The sequence below is a fragment of the Ambystoma mexicanum genome, chromosome 5q (genome assembly GCF_040938575.1).
Source record: "Ambystoma mexicanum isolate Mex_15411 chromosome 5q, UKY_AmexF1_1, whole genome shotgun sequence".
Lineage (NCBI taxonomy): Eukaryota > Metazoa > Chordata > Amphibia > Caudata > Ambystomatidae > Ambystoma > Ambystoma mexicanum.
This window is the reverse complement of record NC_090933.1, coordinates 238,531,048-238,557,282: the sequence shown is the minus strand read 5'-3', so window position 1 is coordinate 238,557,282 and position 26,235 is coordinate 238,531,048. Positions and strand designations below refer to the sequence as shown.

General features: G+C 45.6%; 1 protein-coding gene across 1 annotated transcript in view; it reads left to right on the top strand.

Moving 5' to 3' along the window:
* Positions 1 to 26,235, top strand: part of LOC138497348 (cytosolic non-specific dipeptidase-like) — a 204,307-nt gene that overhangs the window by 155,476 nt on the left and 22,596 nt on the right. The window contains exons 8-9 of the mRNA XM_069620748.1: positions 5,230 to 5,394; positions 24,609 to 24,750. Coding sequence (XP_069476849.1) covers positions 5,230 to 5,394; positions 24,609 to 24,750 — 307 coding nt within the window. The remainder of the gene's footprint in view (positions 1 to 5,229; positions 5,395 to 24,608; positions 24,751 to 26,235) is intronic.

Sequence of the window (26,235 nt, the reverse complement as noted above, 5' to 3'; positions counted from 1 at the left end):
TGGGGGTGCCCCTCCCCCCCAAGCCAAACAGGCCCCCACCAAAATAATAAGCAAAGGGGGCACAATGTTTTGCCTTCTTTGGGGGCTGATGGGTGCTGTTTTGCACCCATTTGCCCCAAGGAAGGCAAAACGACATTCCACTACATTGTTTGTTAGTGGCACACTTGGGGGCATTGTTAAGATGGATTTCTGAACTCTGACCTGGTGGACAGAAGTTTAGGAAGCCACCCTAGTTTACTGCTACAGGGGAACCTTCTGGACAAACCAGACCAATCTACGGTAGCTTAGCAGGCGGTCAAGACTAAGTCTCAGGAAGGGTGAGAGTGATCGGAAGCCCACAATGAGCACACACAGTAAAACTCCAGACAGATGTATATCAAAAATACATTGTAGGCCTTTATAACAAAACATGATTAAACCCCAGTGTTTGGTAAGAATTCATGTAGTAACACTGTGTGGGACTACACAACACGTATCTACTTGGTATTAGGTAACTCACCTTTTGGTATAGGCCTGCAACACACAAGTTGTTATTGTGACTGAGCAGCCAGGCTTGTCTCAAGAGGGGTAAACGTGAGCTTAGAGCTGTAGCAATGACATTCCCAAACACACGTAGCCAAGTAACTCTTACACTCAAGGTTTCAGTTATGAATAGATTTATTTAACTTCACTTTTAAATAAGCGTTCTTTAAAAAGGGCAAGGTATGTAACAATCAAATATACTTTAAAATACTTTTTCAGAATTAGCATAAGTTTAGTGGATACTTTTAGAGCTGCTTTTTACACACTCTGAGGTGACTGCATTCACAAGGACAGTAATGGCATTTTATATCACACTAGTTATACTTTGCAGATTGAGGTTTACGGAAAGGAAAGTTTAAAGGAAGGAAAAAGGTTAAAACATGTTCTCGGTATAGGTGAGGACAATTAATCTTCCAATGAGATCTAGACAAGGCTTTCCCAGCAATAACAGTCTAAAACAAGTTACCAACTATGAGGCACAAAAATATCAAATTCAATGGGCTAGTAGTGTCTACAGGGAGCGGGGACAGCCAAAGTCAATTGGAGCACAGTCAATGGAGCTGAGGCACTTCCTAGATAGTAAAAGTCTTGCACAAAGATAGTTTTGTAGAAATCGCTTAGAAATCACTTGTAGGATCACAAGCTGTTACACTTGTGAAAAGCAGAGTTGGGATCAACTCTAAGGTAAGCAATGCAAGTCTCAACTAAGAAAAGCACATCTCATAGACACTGGGGTAAGTACCCCAAGTCTAAAATGTACCTCTAGTTTTAAGAAGAGTGGTCCAGCTGGATTCTGTCCTGTTGCAGCGATGCAGATCCTGTGTTCTTGTGCCTCTGTCGTGGTGACGAGAAGGGGGATGTCTGGAGGACTCCTATGGCAGCAATTTGGAGGTTGTCAGCAGCTACGGGCTCTTTTCGGATCGGCAGCACTTTGCGGTTTCTGTGCGCAGTAAACCACACCACTGCAGATCTCGGATACTGGTTGGGCTTCCTTCACTTCTTAAGTCCTGCACTCTGGTGAGGGGACTCGAGCTCTGGTCGTCCTGCTTCTGGATGGTCCTTGGAAGACTTTCAGAGCTTATGTCCAGATTACAGACGTTGCACTCTACTTTCTTGACCCCACCCCTGGCACTGAAGTACAGCCAATCACGGTAGATGGTCCAGTGGAGTTCTTCTCTGGGTAAGTTGGTCCCACTAACCCAAGGAAAGAATGAGTCCCTTCCGGAGCTTCTCTCGTCAATCAGAAAAAGGAATTTCAGCACAGCAGCAGGGCTTCACTTGGTAATTCAAAAGGTCCAGGATGATGCAGCAAGCTTCGTTCACGGTTTCTCGTCGGGTGTTCTTCCCAGTGGTCGACTCTGCCTCTAGTCCAAAACCCTCACCTTTTAAGCAGGTTTCTCCCACATGCAGAGCCTAGGCTGTCAATCACACAGCAACCAATCAGCAGTTTCACTCCAAAGGAAGCTGTGCTGGGCCTGAGCCGGTGTTTGCCAGCTGAATATCACTTGCTGCCTGACTGCGGTGACTCCCATTGCAGAATTCCGTCCATCCTGTGAGGTGTCCTGAAGGGTCTGCACTGCAGCAGTCTTCATCTGTCCTCATTTTGGGTCTTCTACTGGAAGCTGTCCACAACAGATTCCTGTGCACCGTGACCAACCGAAACTAAGTCCTGATGCCTAAAGTGACTTCGGCACACGCGACCCCTAGACCTCCCTTCACCGGACCAAGCACAGAAGGAACGCCTGCAATGGTCTCTGGAAGAATCAGAGTCAAGGGGATAAGTTACCATACCTGTTTCTGTCTTCAATAGGGTTACATTGGGGGCAAAGTCCTAACCCTAAACTCCCTCTGACCTGACCTTAGTTGATGGAGCATAGGTTTATAAATCCTGCCCTAGGCTTCTCCTATTGTGCTGCTTTCCTGAACTTACTGAAATGTTATCTTAATGTGGAACTTTTTAATAATCACCTGTGCATTTGATTGTGTTGACAGATTGTGTAACAAGCTGTATACTGGGGTGTTGGGAAATATTGACTTTTTGCAACTTTCCCTTCATAGTTTCCCATGGAATTATTTTTGCTCTATTCCTGACTTCAGCTTAACTTGCCTTTTGCTCACATATTAACCGGAAACTGATCAGTACTGGGAAACATGGTTTCCCTTTTTGAATTATTGCATTTTGAACTTTCCACGCAGCATCTTATAATGCAGTGCAATGGGAGTACTTTTGTATCCCCCTTGCATTTTACAGACGATGTTGGGTTACTTCTATATGCACATAAAGATAAACTGATGGCAGCAGTTGCATTTCTACTGTTCTGCATTATTTTTGGTGTGCACATTCGTGTTTACTGCGTATGTCTACTAAACGTGGCTGGTGCCCTAAAACGCTGTGCCACAATATTTTCGCTTGATCTTTGGCCATATTTTAGTTTGGCCTTCTTCCTAACCTTTCAGGTCAGGTAAATCCTTATATGGTCATGCTTTTGCCTGGGAAAGCTGCAGCTTTCGTGGGCTAGTGAGCTTTTGTGTGTGGGGCCCAGGGCGGGGGCTAGGACAGGCTAGTCCGAGTCCACATCCTTTGTGCCAGAAAGTCTGCTTCCTGGGTGGATTTGAAACCACTGGTTGTTCCTGATCGGACAATTAATGGCTGTTTGAATGGTGCAGATCCTTACCATTGGTGGGCTTGCATTTTGATCCTATTTTGTATAAAAGGAGGAACTCTGCAGCTCTAAGTTGGAGCCAAGAATCCCTCAAAGAAGAGCAGACCGCTGAAGAACCATGACTACTCCTAAGTGGCCCAGCATCCCTTCCAGTGTCTGGCCCAGTGCAGCCCTGCTCTTCTGCCTGATCTCAGGATAGCTGAGCGGTGCTTCAGCCCTTGGACTAGTGGGACTAACTAGTCTCGATGCCTTCTTGAGGATACAGACCTTCAGAGCCTTAGGAAATGTCAAGTAAGAATCAGCGCGCCTGTTGCCCCCCCCCAACTCTCCCTGCACCGCCAACACGTCCTGTCCTCCATAGGATAACATTAGGAACAAGTCCCTGTGTCTCATCTCGCCATTCCAGTCACCTTTGGTCGTTGAACCTGGGTTGAATATCCCGCCACTGGGTGGGTTAGCCTGGGGTCTGGCAGAAAGGAGAACACTTGCCTTTCCTCTGTTTTAAATTGTTGTAAAACATTTAGTTTGAAAATAATTACCACCACAAGCCCATTGTATACTTTCTAAAGAGAGCACCTAATGGTGAGAAACATTGTGTTGGACCCTGTGACGTTTGGGGCTAAGATCCCATTTCATTTTAGCGTTTGGACTTCTCCAGTTAGGATATTCTTCTGATTGGTTCCCATCATTTACTGCATCTAACTCACTTACCTACATTTGCTTGATTAAGTTATCGGATATCTATTAAGTGAACATAATGGTGATTGTATATATGTGTATTATTGAGTCTTGTGTAATTAGTACAGCCTGCTAGCTTCATTTTTAAGTTCTAGTAAAGTACAGGGCTGCCCCTGAGTGCCATCTTGGGAGGGTTCCTCCTGCTTGTTGTAGACCTCGAAGGTTTGGCCTCATTACAACTTCAAAATCTCACTGTCCTTAACTTGAAAGGTTTGGAATAAAAAGGAAATAGTTATCTGCCTATTTCCCACATTCCCAACAGTCAACATTTTTTGTGGCTTTGTCTTCAGCCCAGTCTGGCTGCAGTCTTTCAGTGTTGTGATCGTATGCAATGTTTTAAAGTTCTTTCAAACTTCCATGTAAAACATGACATTGGACTTCAGCATCAGAATGTCACTCCTCTGGTATAGTAACGGTTGTGCTCCTTTTTCTAAGGCCCTTCTGTTCAAAATGGCCCCTTGGTACACTTCGGTCTATTTGCTTATTGTTCTACTGGTTTGAGATCTGAGGGATGGGATATGCAGAGGACATGTAAGATCGAAGTCTTAGCTGCCTGAGTGGACCATTCACACATCTTTCACTTGCTACTGTGGCACAATGGTACGATTCAGCCCTTTATTTTGAGTTGTTTTCATACATTGTGAAGGGAAAGCTCATTCTAATAACTGAGTGGACCTGTCAGGGTTATATTGTTACCAAGTGTCTTTTCAGCAGTTAGATTGGTTGCCAAGATCTGCTGATAAACTGGTGAATAGGTTGGTGTTGCTCTCATATTCTGCATTTTAATCTTGAATTTGTGCTTAAATCTTCACGACAATACTGTAGGCATGTTAATTGAAGTTTCTAGTAGGAAGGGGTGGAACAGGCAGGCCGGTATGTCTGAATTATTAATCAATGCCATCTAATTGGAAAGTAATATGAGCAGATTTTAAACCATTCCAGGTACATTATTTTGTTTATTATGCACATTGATTTTTCAGTGACCCTTCTAGTATAAGCATTCTTTCTGAAACACTATTTTAGAACAGGAGAACAATATTGTCTGCAGTGTCAAGACTGGTGCTGTTGTCTAATTGTGATTTCTGTCCTACAGTTTATGAACTGACGTTTTGATTTTTGGAATGTGACTCCACTGTTTTGGGTGAAGGTCACTAATCATAAATTGCAGGTGTATAGACTATTTTTCCATTTTAGTAACCATTTTGTGCTACAGTAAAGTGAAGTTAAATTTCCCTACATGATTGATCGCCTTCTTTCAGTTTTAATTGCATATTGCCTCTCTTAATGCTTGCTATTTTTCCATCAGGAAAACATTTTAATGCACAGATGGAGATACCCATCACTCTCTCTTCACGGGATTGAAGGTGCCTTTTCTGCTTCAGGAGCAAAAACCGTGATTCCAAGAAAAGTAATTGGCAAGTTTTCAATACGGTTGGTGCCAGACATGGATCCTAAAGACGTTGAAAAACAGGTATGTGCTACCGAATAGATGGATGACTCTACCCAACCTGTTTATGTAATTGTGTATTGTGTTGAAGATAACTAGTGCCTCTGGCATTTCATCCCCAAGTCCTTTATTACAGTAAGTCCAGTATGTGTGCACAAGAAAAAGATTATCACAATCTAGTTCGTAATGACTAAGTGAAGGCAGTATCTCAAGACGACAGCCTGGATGTGGCCAGGATTGGGTAATGTAAATGCTTGTCTAAAAAGGTTTGGGCTTTGCAGCGAAATAAACTGAGGTAGGAGATTAATTATAGTAGGAATGAGAGCAAAGGAAGTTAAGTAAAAGAATAGATGGCAAGTTAAGTAGTGACAAAGGGGAATGGAGTCGGGGTGGATGGGGCCCTGTCCCCTGCCCACAGAATTAAGGACAGCAAACAATACAAAATAAAATTGATATACGGCTAAAAGAAAAGTGGGTACACTGCCACAAATATGGGTGTCCGGAAAAAAAAGGGAACCATGCAAAGTTCTGTGGAGTGACAAATCGATGGAACTCAACGCTATGGAGGTGAGCCCGCTCCACAAAACATCCTCCGAGGGGTCGAGGAAAGTGACCACCTCACCGAGAAAGACTCTGCTTTTGGGGACAAGGACTCCCGTTAATGTGAGGAACTCCCTTCAGCAGCAAACAGCATGGCATAGAGGGGACTACCAAGTCTTTCCCAGTACCAAACTGGACCGAAGAAGACGCTGAGGTTGCTATTTTTCAGGAGATGGAGAAAATGTCTCTTTAAGGAAAAGTAACCAATACACTGAGATGAGTGGATGGGGAGAAGAACGCTTGTTATATAGGAAGGGAGCGCAGTGTCTCCAAGCAGGCGAGGTGCCCTGATGACATGAGCATGGGAAGAGGCGGAGCGATCATGAGACCAGCAAATTCCAAACCTGCTGGGAAGCAAGATAACACACGCTGAAGGTCTGTGTACCAGAGCTATGAAGTGGTGACGTTATCCTGAATGAACCAGGGTGGGCGGCAGACCTGCGCAACGACGTAGACCATCCGAGGAAAGCCGCCGCAAGCTATGCTGCTAGTTAAAGAAACCAGAAGTGGTTTGAGGGTCGGAGGCGAAAGACGCTGAGGACGCTGACTGGTGAGTGCAGCAAACGAAACGAACAGACGCGGACCCATAAGAGTCCCAAGAACGTTTCCTAAGAGGAAAGAAATTAATGGGAGACCGTGGAGGCACAGAAAGAATAACAAAGAGTATAATACAGATGCACTAACTATCCAATACCAATAAGAGTTACTATATTGGAACTGTGATAAAATAACCACAAAACCAATAACGTTTTATTGAAGGAGAGTTAAATACAAGTGATTTATCATTGCTAAAAGTGAACTCTGATAATTCCTGGAAAGAAAGGATAATGTTCCCAAAGTGGAAAATGAATGAAAGAGAGAGAAGAGTCATCTTATTGAATGTGAATACACTGGGTAAAAGAAAGGGAGAAAGAAATCCTCAAAGGATGGATGAAATTTGGAATATATTCCTAGCCTGGAAAGACCAGAAACACTTTGGGACGCCCATAGTAAGAAAATGTTGGACAAGAGAATCGCAAAAGTTTAAGGCCATCTAGCCTATTCAATCAAATCACTTGAACAAAAGTCTTGTCTAAAGTGGGGTACAAATTGTCTAATGTAAGAAAGGAATTATCTGAACTTATAAAGAGGTTTGCCAAAGAAGACCACATATACCAAGAAGACTAGTGCTGGAAGCGTGAGGAAGGGAGTCCTTCTCCTGCCTTCATTTTGTTACAATAGTGATGGGTTCAGACAGATAGTTGCAGTTTTGGAAGGCAGACAGATTCAGATGGACATTGAGAACGAGGCGACTGACTTGAACCTTTTAGCTACTCTTTATGTAGAGAACATCCCATAGCCATAGGGGTAGCTAGGCCTTTCTGCCTTTTTATTTAATAAAACCTTACTTAAACTGTTCTCGGAGTCTGTATCCTCCTTCTGACCCATCGCAGGAGGGGATAAAAAGATAGAGGGTACACATATGGTGGCAAGTAACACTACTCAAAATAGTTAATTGTCAATAAAGACATCCACAAAAACGCCTGCAATGATTGTTAGAGGGGGAAGATTCTACGATAACGAATAATGCAAAACAGGAAAAATTGAATGTTATTGAATGAGACAATTCAGGGTTACTTAAGTCTCTGACCTCACCTGACCCCTCTTGGCACCCAGCTTAGCGGGAAGTCTCGTGCAATAGGACAAAATGGTTAATTTATTTCCAGGTGTAAATGGGCCACTCCTGATTATACTATAACTAAGTTAATTCATTTAATAACAAATCTTGGAGATATTAAAAGTTGGGATATACATTTTAGAGAATTTCAAATGGGCGACTCGGACTAAAAGAACTGTATATACTATTGATTGTCCCAGCAGGCCTTAAAGAATCAGTAAGAGTCTGGAGGATATTCGTTGAAGGAAATTAGCTAATCTTTTATCACTGTTGCAAGAAATGGAAATAGGTTAGTTTGAGGGACGGAGAAGGAAGCAATACAGAAGGGGTTACAAAAAATGTGAGTATTACATTTGGACATGGTTTGCAGAGGCACTACAATCAAGACTTGTAGAGGGTCTATCCATTTGCTACATTTATTATGTATCTTATCTTGGAACACCACGGGCCACATATACTTTGAACATTCTCAGGACATCATTTTGGTACATGATCTAATTCATTTACAAGAAATCTGGGCCGTTAAACCAATGGGTTTACATGCTTGCGTAAATTGGCTTCTAAATTAACATTGAGAAGATTAAAAGGAAGTCTTTTGATTAATCTGATGCATATAGTGAAAGTGAATTTGCTAATTTAGCATCCTTGCAGAGATAATTGGAAACATGCACACTCCAGTCAAGGGCCAACACCCAGATGAACAAGAAGTTGGACAGCAGGTTTAGGCTGACGGACGGGGAGCCAATCCTCCTTGCTTCCCTCCCGCAGCCCTGTTCCTCTGTGGTGGCAGCAGCCTCTTTATATTCTAAACCATCGTCTTTGTTGTCTTCCTCCATGGGAGCCACCTCCAGTTGCCTCTTGTTAGGCAAAGTTTGTATGCCGTACCCTTTGGGACCAGTACACACAACTAGGACTACAGGTGTAAGCAAAACCAATCTTTGGTATAAATCTGTACTACATAGTTTTGTGGTAGCGTTGCTGAGCAGCCAGGCTTATCTCAAGCGGGGAATGTGAGCTGTAAGGATGTTACACAGAGGTCTAAAATTACAAGTATTCAAATAAACTTTTATACTCAAGGTTTCCTGGTAAAACACTTATTAATTTATTTCACAGTCAGTTATAAAACATTCACTAGAAGGAGGCAATCTATATCACACAAAAATATACTTCAGTACTTCACACTCTCAGCTCTGAGGCATTTAAACTACTTTGAAGTAGGAGCAAAAAGGCATAGGTTAATAAAAAGAATATTAGTTACTCTTAGACAGTGCAAATAGTTTGAGTTCACCAGAGGAGTCAATTCAATGTAATAGTTTAGGCCAAAGTCAGTGGGCTAATGTCTTTTTATAGGAAAAGTCTTTGCCAAAGTTTTCCGAAGTAAAAGAAAGATTTGCATGTTGGGTCACAAGCTGAATAGGCCTGCAAGTTGCCAAAGTTTCAAGCACTTTCGCAGTGAGAGTTAAGTTCTCTCGGTTGGGTTTTCACAGTACCTTACAATGAAGAAAAAGATGCAGCTGAAGACGTCTGTTCGTGGCAGTCCTGCAGATCTCGCTGTTCCTGAGCCTCCGTCGTGGGGGACAAGAGGGAGGACGTCGGGACTCCTGCACTGGGACAAGTCAAAAAGCTGGCAAAGGCAAATCGTCAATTCCGGTAGCTGTAGAGTAGACAAGCACACAAACTGGTGTCCCTCTCCCTGGTGATTGTTTCCTGCAGCACTCTGAGGAAAATAAAACCAACTCTGAGAGTGGTATCCAGGTGGGTTAAGGTTCGAGTTGATTGGTCCCACCAGCTCAAAGGGAGAAGTCGTCCTCCTGCCCACCCAAGACACTCAGGCGCAAGAGGCGGTCTTCAGTCCTGAAGCCCACCAAAGGCGTAGGAACAAAGGGTCCAATCCTGGTTTGGCGCGCAGAGACAAACTCTATAAGGACCTTTCTAAAAAGAAATGGTGAAAAAAGAAAACCGGGACCTGTTTAAACAAAGGGGGCTCAGACGCCATCTTGAAAAACATGGCTCCAGTGATTTAACGCTACCGATGTTCGCGATCGGGAAAAATCATGGTAGTTCGTTGTAAAACCACTGCCGCCAGCCATTTCGAGAGGAAAAGGTAGCATTTGACTGCTACATGAGTTTCTAGACATAGGGGATACTTAGAAACCCATCCTGCACTCTATTGTAAGATAGGGTGTGCTGGGTCTAGGATTTTGGAAAGACTAGTAAAGTCAATTTCACTTTACTTTCTCTGGGAAACTGTAATTTATCCCAAAGAAGGTATTTAAACCTTGGGACAGCCTAAAACGGCTTCCCCTGTGTGACTGCACTGAGGGTGCTGTGTGAAACACATGAAAAGATGATGCCTATGGAGTCTGTCTAAAAACGCCATAACCAAAGAAAACGTGCACAGAAAACACATTGAAATGAAAAGTTCAAAGTTCCAAAGTTTAGCAAAATAGCTGGAGGGGTCTAAGGTAGAGGAAATTACCACATTCATGAGAATTCTCCCAACACTCGACTAAGGGACAGGGCGATCTAATCCCCACCAGGATGGATCTCCTGTTGCAAGTCAGTTAAATAGCCTGCTGAGTACACCAGCAATCTTTTGTAACCCTTGCTATGACACTTTTTATCAGGTGTTTTCATTTGCAAGCTGTATGACCTCCAAACCTTGTTTGGCACGTCTTTCTTATTTAAGGTATAGGGGATCTAATCTAACAGTCCCTCAGAAGTTGTGACAACCTCTGAACCTACCGTAGGCTTTTTCAAGGGGTCCTTGGAAAGGAATCCCTTGGATCTAGAGGGGCCTCCCTGGTTCCTCACCACCTCTCACGAGTAGATTGGGTCTCGGGTATCTTGGTAGGAGGGGCTGTGATCAAGCAAGGTACATGCTTCCACCTCCTATGAGATCTGGCCTTACCTGGTTTAGAGGTTTCCCTCCTAACACTAGGATTTACACGAGTCTTCAGTAGAAGATCCAACAGTCTTAAGGTGTTTAGCCTTAGACCTATCTTTCCTGGTTTTCCACCAGCTTTGAGAATTACCAGTTCTCACTGGCCTAGAGAGGCGTCCAATGTTTATCCACCTCTTCCTCAGAAGCAGGGCGGGTCAGAGACTTAACAACTGGATGGACAATGATGGAGGTTGGTTGGGGCTCCCATTTCCCTACTATTCAAGCCTCAGATTTGCCTTGGTTAGAGGTCAACTTACTAACACAACGGCTTACAGTGGGGGCCTCTGTAGAGGGTCCCTCAGGCTCAGAGTGGTCTCTTAAGGTTGCCTCTCTAGCCCATTTGATTTGGCCCTGTCTCCTCTTACTGGGAGGCCTGGCGGTACTGGACACTCCTAGAGTTTTTAAATCCTTCCCCAACAGGACTCTCCCAGGCACCTCATTCTGAATACTGACAGGAATCCTCACTGTCATATTGTTACACTGAATGTGAGCTGGTAGAATTGGAACCAATTGGACAGGGCTTCCAGCTAATCTAGTGGGACCTTTTGGGTGCCTTAGCAACATCCTCAGGCTTGAAAAAGCTTTCATCCACAACTGTTCTGCTGGCCCCAGTGTCTCTCATGTCGGGGGTGTCCTGCCCATTGACAAGAACACTGTCCATATAATACCTTTTTAGAGTTCTCTGGAATGGAGTATACACATCCATATTCTGTTTCTTACCCAGACCCGGGGGCTCTAAGGATACAGTGGCTTGAACACTCGAGGGTTCTTCAGCCAGTAGGTGAAAGTGGGTACTTGCCATTTGTACTGCTCCCTCAGGGATGAAGACTAAGGAGGCAATGCTGACCCCTGTAGGTTTACCCTGGCATCTGGGATCTCCTTTCACATGGTCTACAGACCCACAGACAGCATTTACCAAATGCTCTCTGCAATGGGGGTTTCTGCTGACCTCCCTCTGGTTGGGCACAAGAGGATTCACTAGACCTACCAGGTTTCCCAGGGGATCTACCCTTATGTGGTTTGGGGGACTCTTCTGGTTGGTTGGAATTAGAGCTATCTTTATTCTCACCTTGGTGCTGCTTCCACTTATCCTTAATCCTGAGCGAGCTGCTCTTGCTAACTGTTTGGGATCAATCTCATTTTGAGTCGGCCAAGTGCTGTCTCAGCTCAGGAGAGCAGGCATAAAAATAGATGTCTCATTCCTTCAAAAGTGTTAACTCTGTAACCCTTTTCCCAACCATCTAAGTTCTTCAAACATTCACATACCCAGGTAGCCCAAGAGGTACCCTCATGCTTTTTGAGGGTTCTAAACATCTTACGGTACTGGGAAGGAGTTTTCCCAAATCTAGCTATCAAAGGTAGCTTCACATTGTCATACTCCAATCTTTCAAGTTCCCCTACCTCCATTACAGCATCAGTTGCAACCTGGGGGAGCCTAGACGAAAGCCAGGGAATCAACTGATTCTGTGAAACCCTGAATACCATAGTTATAAAAGCAGCCAACCAATCAAAAATATCAAGCTTCACCTAACTCATACATACTCGCAGCTTCCTTGGGCATGCAAGGTCTTTTAGGACTGGAAGACCTAAAAGACTCTAGTAGAGAACCATTTTCAAGAGACAATTTCTTCATTTCAAGAGCATGATGCATTTCCATTTCTCTGAGTTTGATTTCTTGATGTTTACTTTCAGTTTGCCTTTGGAGCCTTCTGAACTCTAACTCCAGTCTATTTTTTTCAAGAGACACATACTGGACCTGGTAGCGTCCTTGTGGCTAAAGGTGGAGGCCTAAGTGCTTGTTGGGGTGCAGAGGGGCTCACATTCTGAGACTCCTCGACTCTGAATCATTATCATCCTCGTCAACATTTCCACAGTTGCTGAAGAGTAGGTGTAACAGAACCACTTCTCAGACTTTGAAAATCCAACAATCTTTCAATCAATTAATTTTTCTTTCCTTTTAATAGGGAGATTCCTGATCTTGCACATACCTTTCAGTTGATCTACTGTTAGAATGATAAAGGCTTCCTGTCTGACGTTATCCATATCAGGCATGATAAAATTGCTTTTCTAGTGGTGCTTAGCCTTATGAAGGTTACTATTTGAACAAAAGTAAAGCAGAACTCTCGATGCAACAATTATACAATTCATCCCACCGCTGCCAAGCGCTTCTACTCCATCTCAGTACTGCATCTACGGCACGCCAATGCCCTCTTGGCCGCGGCTAACCAGAAGCTGTGACGGGAGTTTAGGGAATTTCTACCCGACCTCACTTCAGACAAACAGGCCTCCTTCAAGGCAAGTCTGGAAGATGCCTGGGCCATTGTGCAGGACCTCATGGAGTATCCAGTCTCCCACATTGACACAGCCAGCAGAAACCTGTGTCTAGGGGTTGAGATGAGGACAGCCTGGATGCACACCACAAAAGGTTTTCATATGACGTGCAGGAGCGGATCCTAGATCTGCCCTTTGAGACCTTTTTCATTCGTCCACCGATGAAGAAGAAAACCTCCACTCAAGCCGCCAAGTCCTTGGCCATCCTGACAAAGCCGGATCAGAAATCCTTCTCTCAATGTCAGGGTTGGAACAAGTTCAAACCCTGAACTTTCTCCGGCTTCAAGGTTTTCAGAGACCGCAGTACGCAGAGGCCTGACAAGTCGCCCAGCGACAACAGAATGAAGCAGTGGAGTATGTTGCACAGGTTTTTCCGCTCCCCTTTCCTCTGCCCCCGTCTCTGACGCCACGAAACAGTGACGTCAAGGTCTGGGAGCACAGCTCGCCTGGGGGGGAAGGGGGCTGTCTGGCTCTTTTCCAGGACACCTGGAAGCATCTTGAGTGGACCTGGTCTCGACACAATGTCAAAATAAATGGACATTCCCCAAGAGGGAATGAGAACAGGGGAAGGATTGCAAGTTGAACAAAGTTTATATAAAGAAAGTTGTGCATACGGAGAACTCTGCTGCCCTGAGAGCGCTCCGCCAACATTACATGGAACAGCATATTGTAAGGTGAGACAGCGTCATCCGTGACAAGGCATATAGGTGAAAAATACTGCAAAGTTATTGGTTGCACACACGGGTACATTGGGCCTCATTACAAGTTTGGAGGTAGCCATGCAATAGCATGGCCACCCCCAAACTCAGGTCCGGGTTCCCTGAATGGGGAAATACCGGGCCAGTCTGACCTTGGCGGGCCCGGTATTTCCCCATTTAGGAGACCCGGACCATCCCCATTCCCATTTGAAGCCCCATAGGGCTCAATGGGAATGGGGAGCATGCTAACAACGGGCCGTTAATGACGGGCCCATTGTTAGCATGCTGGGCTGTTCGCGGGACCCGCAAAGGACGTCTGGAAAACCAGGCGTCCAGAGCAGGTCCCGTGAGGGGACCTCGTAATGTGGCGATGGGGGGTTAACAGCGCTGGCAGCTCTACCGGCCTATTTTTCCTTTTCTGCCTTCTCAGCCGAGGAACATTTCCTTGGATATTCTGACGACTCTACACATCTTGGTGTCGGAGATCCAGATGAGGGTGCCTCCGGCTTCGGTACCTGTGGTCCCCCAGGTCCCTGATCAGCCTCCAGCGAAGAAGAGGAAGCGTCATCCGACACCCCCATTTCACCCTCCGCCACCATGTCGGCTCCCTTCTCCCCCAGCATACCCGGGGACGGATACAGCCATGACGACTGATGACGAGGATATTGTTGCAGTGGACAGTGAATCTCCACATTTGGATGCTCCACATAGGGTGTCCCCACCGGAGGAGGTGGGATTGTTCCACTACAGAATCTCCAGAGCCTCCGAGCTATTCCAGCTGCTGCCTGAGGAAACCAAGAAGGGGAGCGTCTTGTACCAGAGGCCACAAGGAACACTATCGTGGCGGTGCCCCTTCTGGATGATATTTGGGATGAGGACCCGGACCTCATGAAGAACCCTTGCACGGCTCAGCCAAACGGAATAAGCTGGAGAAGAAATCTAGGATGCCGGACTCCGCACCCAAGTGCCTAAATTGGCAGCCATCGCCAGATGCAGTGGTATCGACGGCCGCAATGAAACGGTGGGCCAATTCATCCTCGCTGTCTTCGCTCCCTCTGGACAGCAAGGGGGAAAGGATGGACGCCATGGGAAAGGTGGTGATTTACACTGCAGCATCCACTATCGAAACTGCCAGCAAACTGGTGATCCTGGCCAGGCACGACAGACTTGAGGTACAAGCTGGGGACGATTCTGGAGTTCCTCCCCGACGATAAGAAAATGGAGGCAATTGCTCTTTTCCAGGAAGGGGAAGTGGCGTCGCCATCACAATGGCATTGGACGTCACCAACATGGGATTCTGACATATGGGGAGCAGTGTCTGCCTTCGTCCCCAAGGTTGGATGAAGGCCACAAATTTCCGTCGAAGTCCATACGAAGGTGCTGGACATGCCCTTCGACAGAGAATCTTTTTGGGAAGGTCGTCGAAGAGTCCCTCCAGGGCATCAAAGTGCATACAGAAACGGCCCGCTCCCTGGGTACTCTACAGCTGCACTGCTTTTCTTTTTGCTCCTCCAGGGCTAAGCCAAGCAGGTCTTCCAAAGGTTTCTCAACGTACCCTTCCAGATCCACAATGCAGGAAGCCTACAGAGGCAGTTCCCAGGCCTACGGTAGCAGAGGACCACGTCGCCGTTGTCCGCAGGTCGCTAGCGAAGCAAGCCTGAACCGACCGGGACGTTGGGCCCCCACTAGTGCATCCCGGTGGGAGGCCAGCTGACTAGGTTTGTCAGCGAGTGGAGAAAGATCACCAACAGATGGCTGCTGTCATGTTGCACCATGTGCTCGACCAACTGGAAAGAGGAGCCTTCTTGACGTTGTTGGACCTGGGGGACGCCTACTTGCACGTCTCCATTCAGAAGAAACATCGAAAGGTTGTACATTTCATGGTACAGGGACAGCAATACCGGTTAAAGGCTCTACTTTTCGGCTTGAAGTCGGCCACCAGAGTCCACAAAATGCCTTGCAGCAGTGGCTGCCCTTCTACTTCTACAGGGCATACACTTATACCTGTACCTGGACTGGCTGATTCATGTCCCCTCGCAGGAGCTGGCCGACGGACGCACAGAGGCAACCGTTCGGCTACTAACTGGTCTGGGATTCTCAGTCAACTATCCAAAGTCATGCTCAACACCATCACATAATGCGCTGTTCCAAGGCGCCAGACTCCATACAGTGTCTTGCCTGGCCTCGCCCTCGAAGGCGAGGATAGCAGCCATTCTAGGAAAGGTGCAAAGGCTGTTGACAAAGACAGCCATGGTCCTGAATCTACCTCGTCCAGTTCTGCAGGTTGCAAGTGCGACCCCCTTCAGGAATTCCTGTATGCCTGCTGGATACAGGTGTCCGGAAGCTTCACAGACAAGCTCTCTCAACGAGTTACGTTGGGCGATAGTATGGTGGTGCATCCGCTCCGTCGCTCAAGGCACTGGACTTCAAAACCCGCCATATCAGGAGATGGTCACCATGGATGCCTCACTAGAGGGATGGGAGCGCACACCGGACGTCTGCACGCCAGAGGGCTGTGGCTGCCGGAGGAGAAGGATCTTCATATCAACATCATGGTGCTACAGACAGTGTTCTGGGCCCTGAAGTCATTCAGCCATCTCTGAAAGGCAAGGTGGTGAGGGTCTTTACGGCCACCACCAGCACCACCATGTTCTACATCAGGAAGCAGGGGGGCTCTCGATCCCCGGCGCTCTCCAAAGATGCGCAGGACTTTGTTCCGTCGGACAGGGCATGTTCGTCAAGCCGCTCCACCTGGCGGGAGTCAAGAACACCATTGCAGACTCCCTCAGCAGGTTATTGCGCTTCTGCCACGAGTGGAAGCTTAATCACGATCAGGTGGACTGCCTATTCTATTTGCGACGGTGGCCAACTCCCAAGTGCTAGAAGTTCGTCAGCTGATTCCACCAACCGAGGAGCCGGGGGGATGTGTTCTCCTTCCTGTTGGAAGGGCTGTTTTTATGCTTTTCCTCCATTTCCTCTCCTGCTACAAGTCATCAACACACTCTGGCAGTGTCCATGCAAGATGATATTCATCGCCCCGGCATGGCTGAGGCAGATTTGGTACCCAGACCTTCTTAGCCTGTCAGCGGCACCTCTGGTAAAGCTGTTGGTGGTTTTGGATCTTCTCACCAGAGAAGGAGCTCCTAATCCTTCATCATGACGCAGGATGGCTGAACTAGAGGGCTTGGCTCCCATAGCCCTACAATTTGGAGCGCATGAGGCCAGGGCGTTGTCGACCATGAACGCTGCGGTCACAAGTGGAAGCGTTTTGCTACGTGGTTCCGGTCTCCGGGTATGCAGTGATAAAATCACGGCAAAAATGTCGTCTGTGCAAAAAATGCTGTGGTTTGACCCGGTAAAGGTGTAACCCATTATACCACTTAAGGGGAGCAGGGGTGCCCCCTGCTTCCCTTAAATGGTATAATGGGTCCGAGGGTTGCGGGGGTGTCCCCCGCATCCTTTACATGGATTGCGACGACAAACCCAAGGCCTTTTTGCTGCAATATTTTGCGTCCACGGCCATTTTTGCTGCAATTTTAACACATGGCACTGGTCTCAGAAGATTAACCCTCTGAGGGTCACGGCCATGCAGATCCTGCATGGCCAAGGCTGGACTGGTGAACGCCTCCATCAAGGTACATCTGGCGGCTGTCTCCCGCTACACCAGGTCTCTAGGAAGATCTTCACTTTGGGCCCATCGACTCATCAAGTAGTTTCTCAAAGGACTTTTTTCTATCTTTCCCACCAGTGAAGGCTCCTACCCCAGCGTAGGAACTCGTGGTGCTGACCAGGCTCAGGGGTGACGGGGGTCCTTCGAGCCTATGCATCAAGACCCTCTCATGCTTCTCTCTTGGAAAACTGCTTTCTTTGTGGCCATCCCCTCTGCCAGGAGGGTAGGTGAGATCCAGGCCCTATCCTGTAAGCAGCCATACCGGACTTCACAAATCGAGGGTGGTGCTACATACACACCCCTCTTTCATGCCAAAGGTTCTATCGGAATTCCACCTCAACGAGCCTTTGGTGTTACACTTTTTTTTTTTTTCCTGAAACCTTTGTCGCCGGCGGAAAGGGCCTTGCACTTGCTGGATGTTGGTCGTACCCTGAAGTTTTACGTGACACGCACAAATAGTTTTCTGAAAACATCACAGCTGTTTGTGAACTTTGATACTGTGAACCATGGGAAGGCTTTGTCCAAGCCTTCCATTTCAAACAGTCTCTCTGGCTGCATCACGCACTATCATCAGTGGCATACCGACCGCTGCCCGGCCAACCGAGAGCGCACTCCACCAGAGCAATCACTGTGACGGCGTTCCTGTCTGGTGTGCCCCTGCTTGACAATTGCAGGGTTGCTACGCGGAGGTCCACGCACACCTTCACGAAGTTCTACTACGTCAACAGGGATTCCAGGGAGGAGTACAGAGTCGGCCAAGCCGTGCTGCACAACCTGTTTGCATAAGGTGAGACTGTTCCGGAGGTAAGAATTAATTGCTTCTGTTGAGCCTTGCCACTTCCAGTGGTTGTGTAATGTTATACTGCTATGTATTTGTTATTCATGAGCATGTGAATCCATGCCAGACCCCATGCTGAAGAAAGTTTAAGTTACTTTCCTGTAACTATTGTTCTCCAGCATGGGTCTGTCATGGATTCACATGCGAAACCTCCCTCCGTCCCCGCTGCACCTCTTCTTGGTCATACTGCCATTTTACCTGCTTACCAAATCTGAATATGGCTGCCAGAGAAGGGGCTTAGGGAGAGGACTGTCATTGGATGGGGGCAGTATGACTCAGAGGACAGTGATTGGTTTAGAGGAGAAATACAGTTTTTAACTGAAGGTGAAACTTTTCTTTTACCGAGGATTCCCAGCCTGACGACGGGGGAATATTCATGAGCATGGGAATCCATCCCAGACCCATGCTGGAGAACAATAATTACATGTAAGTAACTTGTTCCTTATGTTATAGTACTTATTATTATTATTATTATTATTATTATGATTATTATTAGGAACATTTTATAGAGCGCAACACGCCCGAAGGCCTCAGTGCGCGCAAATAACACACAATACAGAGAAGCGGAAATCAAGAATCATAACTATAATCCATTTCAGGTTAAAAGAGCCAAAGAAAGCACATTAATCCTGAGAGTTAAATGGCCTTCTTCAAGTGAAGCAAGTCTGGAATCTTGCTAATTTCATGCTGGATAGAATTCCAGAGAGAAGGGGCAGAAGCGTCGAAGCTTGTGCCACCAAGGTTCTTTAACTTAGATCCAGGCTGGGCCCATTTGTTGAGGTCATTAGATCGAATAAAGCAGGTGACTGGAGCTTTCCGAATTCTCCTTGTCAAATAAGCGGGAGCTTGATTTGTCACACATTTGTGAGTCAGATAGTATTTTGTAAGAAATACAATGTTTAACCGGAAGCCAGTGCAAAGATCTGCGTGCTTGAGAGACATTATCCATTCGAGCCAGTCCAAAAACAGCTCTGACGGCACTGCTTTGAGCCACCTGTAAAGTATTAACATTGTTTTTGGAGGTGCCAACAAGAAGACTATTTCTATTTCCCCAAGATTTATCTGGGCCTGCTTGTATTTAAGTAAACTGGGTGCTTTGAAACAAGGTATTTCTTGTGTAAGTGCCTAACGCGCAAACAATAAATAAAATAAACTATTGTAAAACAAAATAAATGGTTTATCAGCGTTTGTTTGGACCATATGTATGCTACAACTTCTTTGTACCAAGCTACAACCCTCTCTCCCTCCTAAGATAGGCCTGGCTGCTCTGTCCATGCCACCACATTCTCAGGTGGTACAGCCTTATACTAAGAGTGGATCTTATGTACTGCCTCAGATGTATGGTTTTATGAAGCCCTTAGTTGGACTTTAGAAAAACGGCCCTTTTAATAGGCCAGGCCCGTTTCCTGGCTTCTGCCTCCCACCCCAAAACAGAAACCCCATACCATTCAGCATCTTCCACTCGCCACCTCCTCGCCTTTCCTCATTGGTACCACTCCTGGAGGTGGTGCTGTGTGGTGTGGGTGTCTGGAACCTGGGACCAGCGGCGAGGACTCTGGACTAGAGCAATATTGATGCTGGTCTGCATGCGGTGGCAGCCGTGGGTGGTCATAGAATGGACTTGTGGTCGAAGTGTACAAAAATGTAGTGGAATGAGGTCCCCCCCCTCCCACCCACCCGCCCTGGCTTTACTGCTCCCCCCTACTCACCGTCCCCCCCCCAGCCCCATTCAAACTCCTGGGTCCTTCCTTTACTGCACTCCATTGTACTAGCAAGACTGACGAAACAGTATTGAATTTAAATGACCACCATTAGTGTGTTATTGTCCCCCGCAGCATGCAGTGTTAGGCAGCCCACCCACCCCCGCCCCTTCAAACAACCACCATTCGCACCTCCTAAGGGAGGACCATGACCACAGCCACACACCCCACCCGTTACCTGCAAAGAACGCTGTGCCTACAGCCATTCACATACATGCCAACATTTTGCAGCACCTGGGAGGGAGATTCTGCGACAAAGTGGGAGAATTGAATTCTCCCATTTAGATTGCATTGGGTTATGAAGTATCCACGCACTGGAAAAGCAGGTAAGATGCTGGAGACTGACTGGTATAAAAGTAGATGAGCTTTATTATAAGTTACAGGGTAAGCTTAGATATGAGACAGGAGCTGGGTAAAATACATCCAGTCAGTAAGCTCTCCCATCCTGAAGATCCCAAATGTAGGATTCAGAACCTTGACGGCGCATCAGGTTCGGGATGACGACATAACATTCTACAATCTGCACAGTGTGCACCAAGTGCAGATATTACAGGTTATGACTTATTTTAGTCGGGAGAAGTTAAAAACAGCAATTCAACAAGCAGTCTATTGAAATAAAACAGCAATCCAGCATGTTGGGGAGAATTCTCAGAAATGTGCTAATTCCCCTCTACCTTAGAGACCACCAGCTCTTTTGCTAGACTCTAGGACTTTTTCATTTTTACCTGGAGAGAGTGAGACCCTTTTTCCCACTCATGTATTTTAATGTGATTGTAACTCAGTTTCTTTTGGTTGTTGGAGTCTGAGAAACTCCATAGGCACCTCTTTACATTGTAGCACACAGCACCTTCAGTGTAGTGTGCTATAGAGACACAGGACCTTCGGTGTAGTGTGCTACAGGGAAGTCTTTCAGATTTCCCCAAAGGTTGAAACACCTTTCTCTTGGATAAACTACCATTTCCAAGAGCAGTGAAATTGACTTTAGTTTACAAATGTATCTTTCCTAGACCCAGCACACACTATCTTACAATAGAGTACTGGAGGGGTTACATAGTATCCCCTTTGTCTAACTTCTCAGGTAACTTTTTTATGTTACCCTTTCATCAATGAATGGCTGGTGGCAGTGGTTTACTTTTTACTACCATGGTGTGTCTTTACTGCAGGCTGTGTTTGCAGTCGCAGTAAAGCACCCTTGGGTGCTATTTCTGTCAAAATGGCCCGTCTTTTTTTTTTCTCCATTTCTTTGTGGAGCGGTCCTTCATGAAATTTACTCTGCACGCCAAACCAGGTTTGGTCCCTTTGTTTGTTGTCTTTGGCAGGATTCACGAGTGAAGCCCCCCTTTTCGCTCCAGGGTGTCTAGTGGGGGCAGGAAGTGAGGGAGGTGTCCGAAACTCCCTGTGCTTAGTCGCTCTCCTATGTGATTGGCCGGCTGGCTGTCTGGCAAGGACAGCCACCCTGCTGGGTGATTGACAGCCAGGCTGGAATGAATGGGAGAAACCTGCATAAAAGGCAAGGCTTTTTGACTTGGAAGACAGTCGACCACTGGACGAAGGAATCCAAAGAACAACTTGAAGGGGACGACTGCTGCAACTCCTGGGCCGTTGGTTTGCCCGGTGAAGCCCTGCTGCTGTGCTGAAACTCCAAATTCGTATCGACCGAGAAGCCCCTGCAAGGACAACTTCTCCCATGAGTTGGTGGGACCAATCAACAGTAAGCCACCTGGACATCCTTCTCGGAGCTGGTTGAATTTCCAGAGTTGCTGCTGGAAACCGCAATACCAGGGAGAGGAACACCAGTTTGTGTGTGTTGCTTATAAGCTGACCAAGAGCTCCAGGAAGATCCTCCGGACTCCCAGGAAGCAGGACTGACCGAGCCTGAGCCATCTCAACAGAGGGCTAGACCCCAGATGTAAGGAAAGCCTGTCTCGACATCCAGGGACCGCGGTGGTGCTGTTTGCTGTAGACGCGAGAAGCTGAAACACCGAATTGCCACTAGTTTGAAGATTGCCAGTTGCTGTCGGTAACCATCCCATTGCAGTGCTGGAGTCCCCAGAAGTCCTCCCTCTTGTCCCCACGACTGAGGCCCAGGAACACCAGGATCTGCAGAGCTGTACAGGAACAGAAGTCATCTGCTGCATTTTCTTCTAACCAAAGGTACTGTAAAGTCTAAGAACTTGCCTCTTGTTGATTTGCTTCTACTCTTCACAAGCCTAACAGCTTGTTGCCCTACATTGGCTCTTCTTCTTCACTAAAGACTTCTAAAACATTGTACAAAGACTTTTCTACTTACCTGCAAGAAGTGCTCCAGATACTTAGAACTTGCTTAATGTATTTGGCCTAGCCTGTTTCACTAAAAGACTCTTCTCTCCTCTGACACTGGGGAGGGTTGAGAAGTATTTGCCTGCTTAAGAATATTTGTGATCCCTTTTTTGTTCTTTACCTTTTCTTTAACCCGTCTCAGTGCTATTCTAAGTGATAACAGTAACCTATCAATGTCCACAGTGCCCTAACCATTGATGTCACCTGAGGATGTAGGAAGTGTCTGTGTGGCATCCCAAATGGGTGCTTGCTGATTTAGGAACTAAGAGTGTATTTTGAAGGTATTTGTGTGTTGCTATTATATTGCTCCCTTCTAAAGAAGGCTTAAACAACTGACCGGTAAATAAATAATTGTTTTATCAAGAAACCTTGAGTGTAAGTGTTTGTTTGGATACTTGTCACTGTGAATCTTTGTGTAACCACTCTACAGCTCACATTGACCCCTCTTGCGATAAGCCTGGCTGATCTACCACACTACCAACCTGTGTAGTTCAGACTTCCACCAAAGGTTGAGTCCTATTGCCAGGAGGCTGAGACTTGGGGTAGTGCTCCCTAAGAGCACTACCCCAAATCTGTACCTAACACAGCACCTGAGCACCTGCGAGAGTGCAATGTCACACTAGATTATCCTAAGCAAGGATCGGGTTCGAACCCCAAGTAGGAGAGAAGTTTAAAAAAAGATAATGGTCCTACCCTAGCGACACCAGTGAATGGACAAAATAAAGACCAGTCATGCAAATCAGGCCAATTTTGTTTAAATAGGCGGCTCCAAACAGTTAACAGACTCGGGCCAAACCCTAAGAAATTTCAGAAATCGCACTATGCAGCAGCTAATTTGTGGCGTCACCAGCTTGTTTTACAAGTGGAAACAAGAAATTGAGTTGAGTTGAATTATGCTTCCCGTATGCCATCTTCATTAATGCACCAGTAGATGTTGCTGATTCATTTGCGCAATATAGGAAGTTTATTTTATATTTTTGGGGCCCTCAGTGTCTGCACAGAGCAAGCAGACTTTACAGTCCTGTGTAATTCGCTTGCACATTTTCAGGCTTTGCATACCAGCTTGTTCAGGGACCCACACATTGCTTACTTTAGGCCTGTCTTTCATCCCAGAGGAAATCCTGAAAGTAGAAACTTCAAAACGGACTGCATGGTCGGATCATCGTGCTTTTGTTTAGCTAGTTGGATCCACTAGAACTAGTGATATTACACAAATTGCCTGAAAAAGAATGTCAATACTTTTACAGGGTTAAATTTACGTGACTCCTGGCCTGGGAATGAATCTGAATTACCTGTGCGCTTCATGGTACTGGACCAGTTGATTACAAATTAAGGCACCCAAAGCCTCACAGAATAAAATTCTATCAAATTGTTCACTGATTGTCTAACACCAGTGTAGAATTGTCCACTACCAGTGTAGCTTGAGGTGACTTAACATATTGAAGCTTAAATCACTGTAAAACTGAAATTTGGATTGTACATAATGCTTTGTGGAATCAAATTAAACACCAAACCATTAGGGTTAACTGCCACAATATCCAAAACCTTGAACAACTTTATCATTCTGTTAGACTCCGACCTATCCTTGACCCTCACATTTAGGATCCCCTGATAGTCATAAAAAGGACTTTTGCCTGTTTTGTTTGCAACGAGTCACGTCTTTGATAATTTCTTGCATGCACTAATTAAGCAGCCTAAATCTGTGTTTTGCCAGGTTTGCTCATCGTAAATACCTGAGAAGACACCACAATGCAGTAGCCAAGCTGCCTACTGGAACTTCCCTTAGAAACACGTTTCATTTCCTGGGTTTTAGTCACCAGGTGCCCGTCATTAAGAGGTTATCTCTACACATCAGTATTAATTTACACAGGTCCATGCTTTAATAACTGTAGATTGGACTTCTACAGTCAAAAGCACATTCTTTTAACATCCTCCCAGATCCATCAGTGGTAGAGCAGTTGGGGTTTCCCAACAATTTGCATGCAAAATTACTGTATTCTCTCTCATTGCTGCTCATATAATTGGTCTCACGAAAGTGAACTTTAGATTTAAGAGTACAAGATTAATTTACCTTTTCTCTTTGATGAAGGGATTGCTGGCGTATGCAGGTTTGCACTTTAATTTGAGCTGTTACATATGTTGTGGTGGAGTCCAATCTGTTTTTTTATTTTTTATTTACATGATTACTCCTTCAGACACCAGTCCCCTTCACTCGTGCTACTTGCTTCCAGTGTACTCTGTGGAAAGTGTATTTAAAAGTATTTTGAGGTCCTTTTGAGTTTGATAATGCCTATGAAGTTTTTTCATACTTAATATTTTCTTTTCATGGTTCTTCATTAATTGTGCATATAATTGTTATTTTAAATTTCAAATATGTCTAGAATATTAATCTGAATTTGTCTGCATGTTGGTTGTATATAGGTACAAGATCACTTGACGAAAATATTTGCTCAGCAAGAGAGTCCCAACAAGTTTAAAGTGTACATGGGCCATGGCGGTAAACCTTGGGTGGCAGATTTCAATCATCCTCACTTCATGGCTGGAAGAAAGGCCATGAAAACAGGTAAATAAAAGCGAGTGTGTTTTGTTGGCTGTTAAAATAGTGCTTCACAGGATTTGTTGCATGTTCATGCTTTTGCTGGATACATATTTCTTGTATAAAAAACCAAAAGCATTCGTTCACGTCAGCTGGGTTGCATCACTGCTCAGTTCTTGCTAATAGATTGCATTATTAAGGTGCATAGACGTCCATGGTGACATCTTCTCTGACGTAATTATGATTAGCATTATGTATTTGGATTGATTGCAGGAAAGAGGAAGCATTCAGACTTTTTTTTCCTCTTCTGTCACCCTCAAGTCATCGGGCACATTCCTCACAATGCTTGTCAAACTAAGGAATCTATTCGAATTGCAGATTAGAAATTCTTCCCACCACTAAAATATGATAGGACTTCTAGTCCAGATTTTGATAGTGCAAAGACCTACACAGCTTTTTTTCCATCCCCCATATCTTCTGTTTCAAATCTTCCTCCCTCTGGAGAAAATAGAAATGGGACCTACAGGGCAGATCATGCCCTCTGTCGTTCAGGTGGGCAACTAGCTATATGTTCTCAGAGTGCTGTGAGTGGTCAGAAGTAAGACTCGGCCAGTGGTGGAATCTTTGTGATCAGAACCAGTTTATTATATGAAAAAGGGTTGCAAAAATGCCCCTGTCCCTAAAACTAAGAGGGGGTTCCTTGCGTCAAAAGAAAATAGTGAAACTGTCAGAATGTCCAAATTTTAAAGTCCGTCCCTGTTGTGTCTTGAAAATTCTACTTCTGTCTCTAACACTGATAGTAAACCAACTGTGCAAGGTTGATCTTTTCCTAAAGGAAAAATGTCCCTTCTGGTTCCAAGCACAACAGAAAAGTTCCCAGTCTCTCGTGCAAAAAGTGGCAGTGAAGAATGTAGGATTCCAATATTGGGATTGTGGCCCTTGCCCCTTGGGTCCTTCTTATAGTGCTTCTCTCTTTACAAGGCCCCTCAGGCTGTCAATAGACAGTTCACAAGAATTTCCTCTCTTATGTTTCTGCTTTTACTTGGCACATTCCCTTTGCCAGTATATAGGATTGATTGCACTGAGTTTTATTCTCTTGTTTTGGGTGTGGGTCCCAGACTCGCAACGTTCAATTTGACTTGGTATAATCTACTGCCAAGCCTTCATCCTCATGGAGTGTACCTTTATGGGAACATTACCAGACTTGTAATGTTAACAGATTCTTCGTTCACTCTCCTGCCAAGTAACACTTCTAACATGCTCTCTCTCCAGCCACCCCGTTTGCCCCCCCCAACGTCCTCCCATCCTTGCTTACACTAAGTGAAGGAACCACTGGATAGGGGAAACAATTTTCAGTTTATACCTAGGAAGCAGTCTTCTGGTGGTGTTTTTCCTGTGTTAATCGGGCTTTACTGAAAACAGGAAAACCTATGTAGGAAGTGGGTTACTTGTGGTGTTCTCTAAATGCTTAAACACATTTGAACTGCATGTCCAAAAGAGTTGTCAGCACTT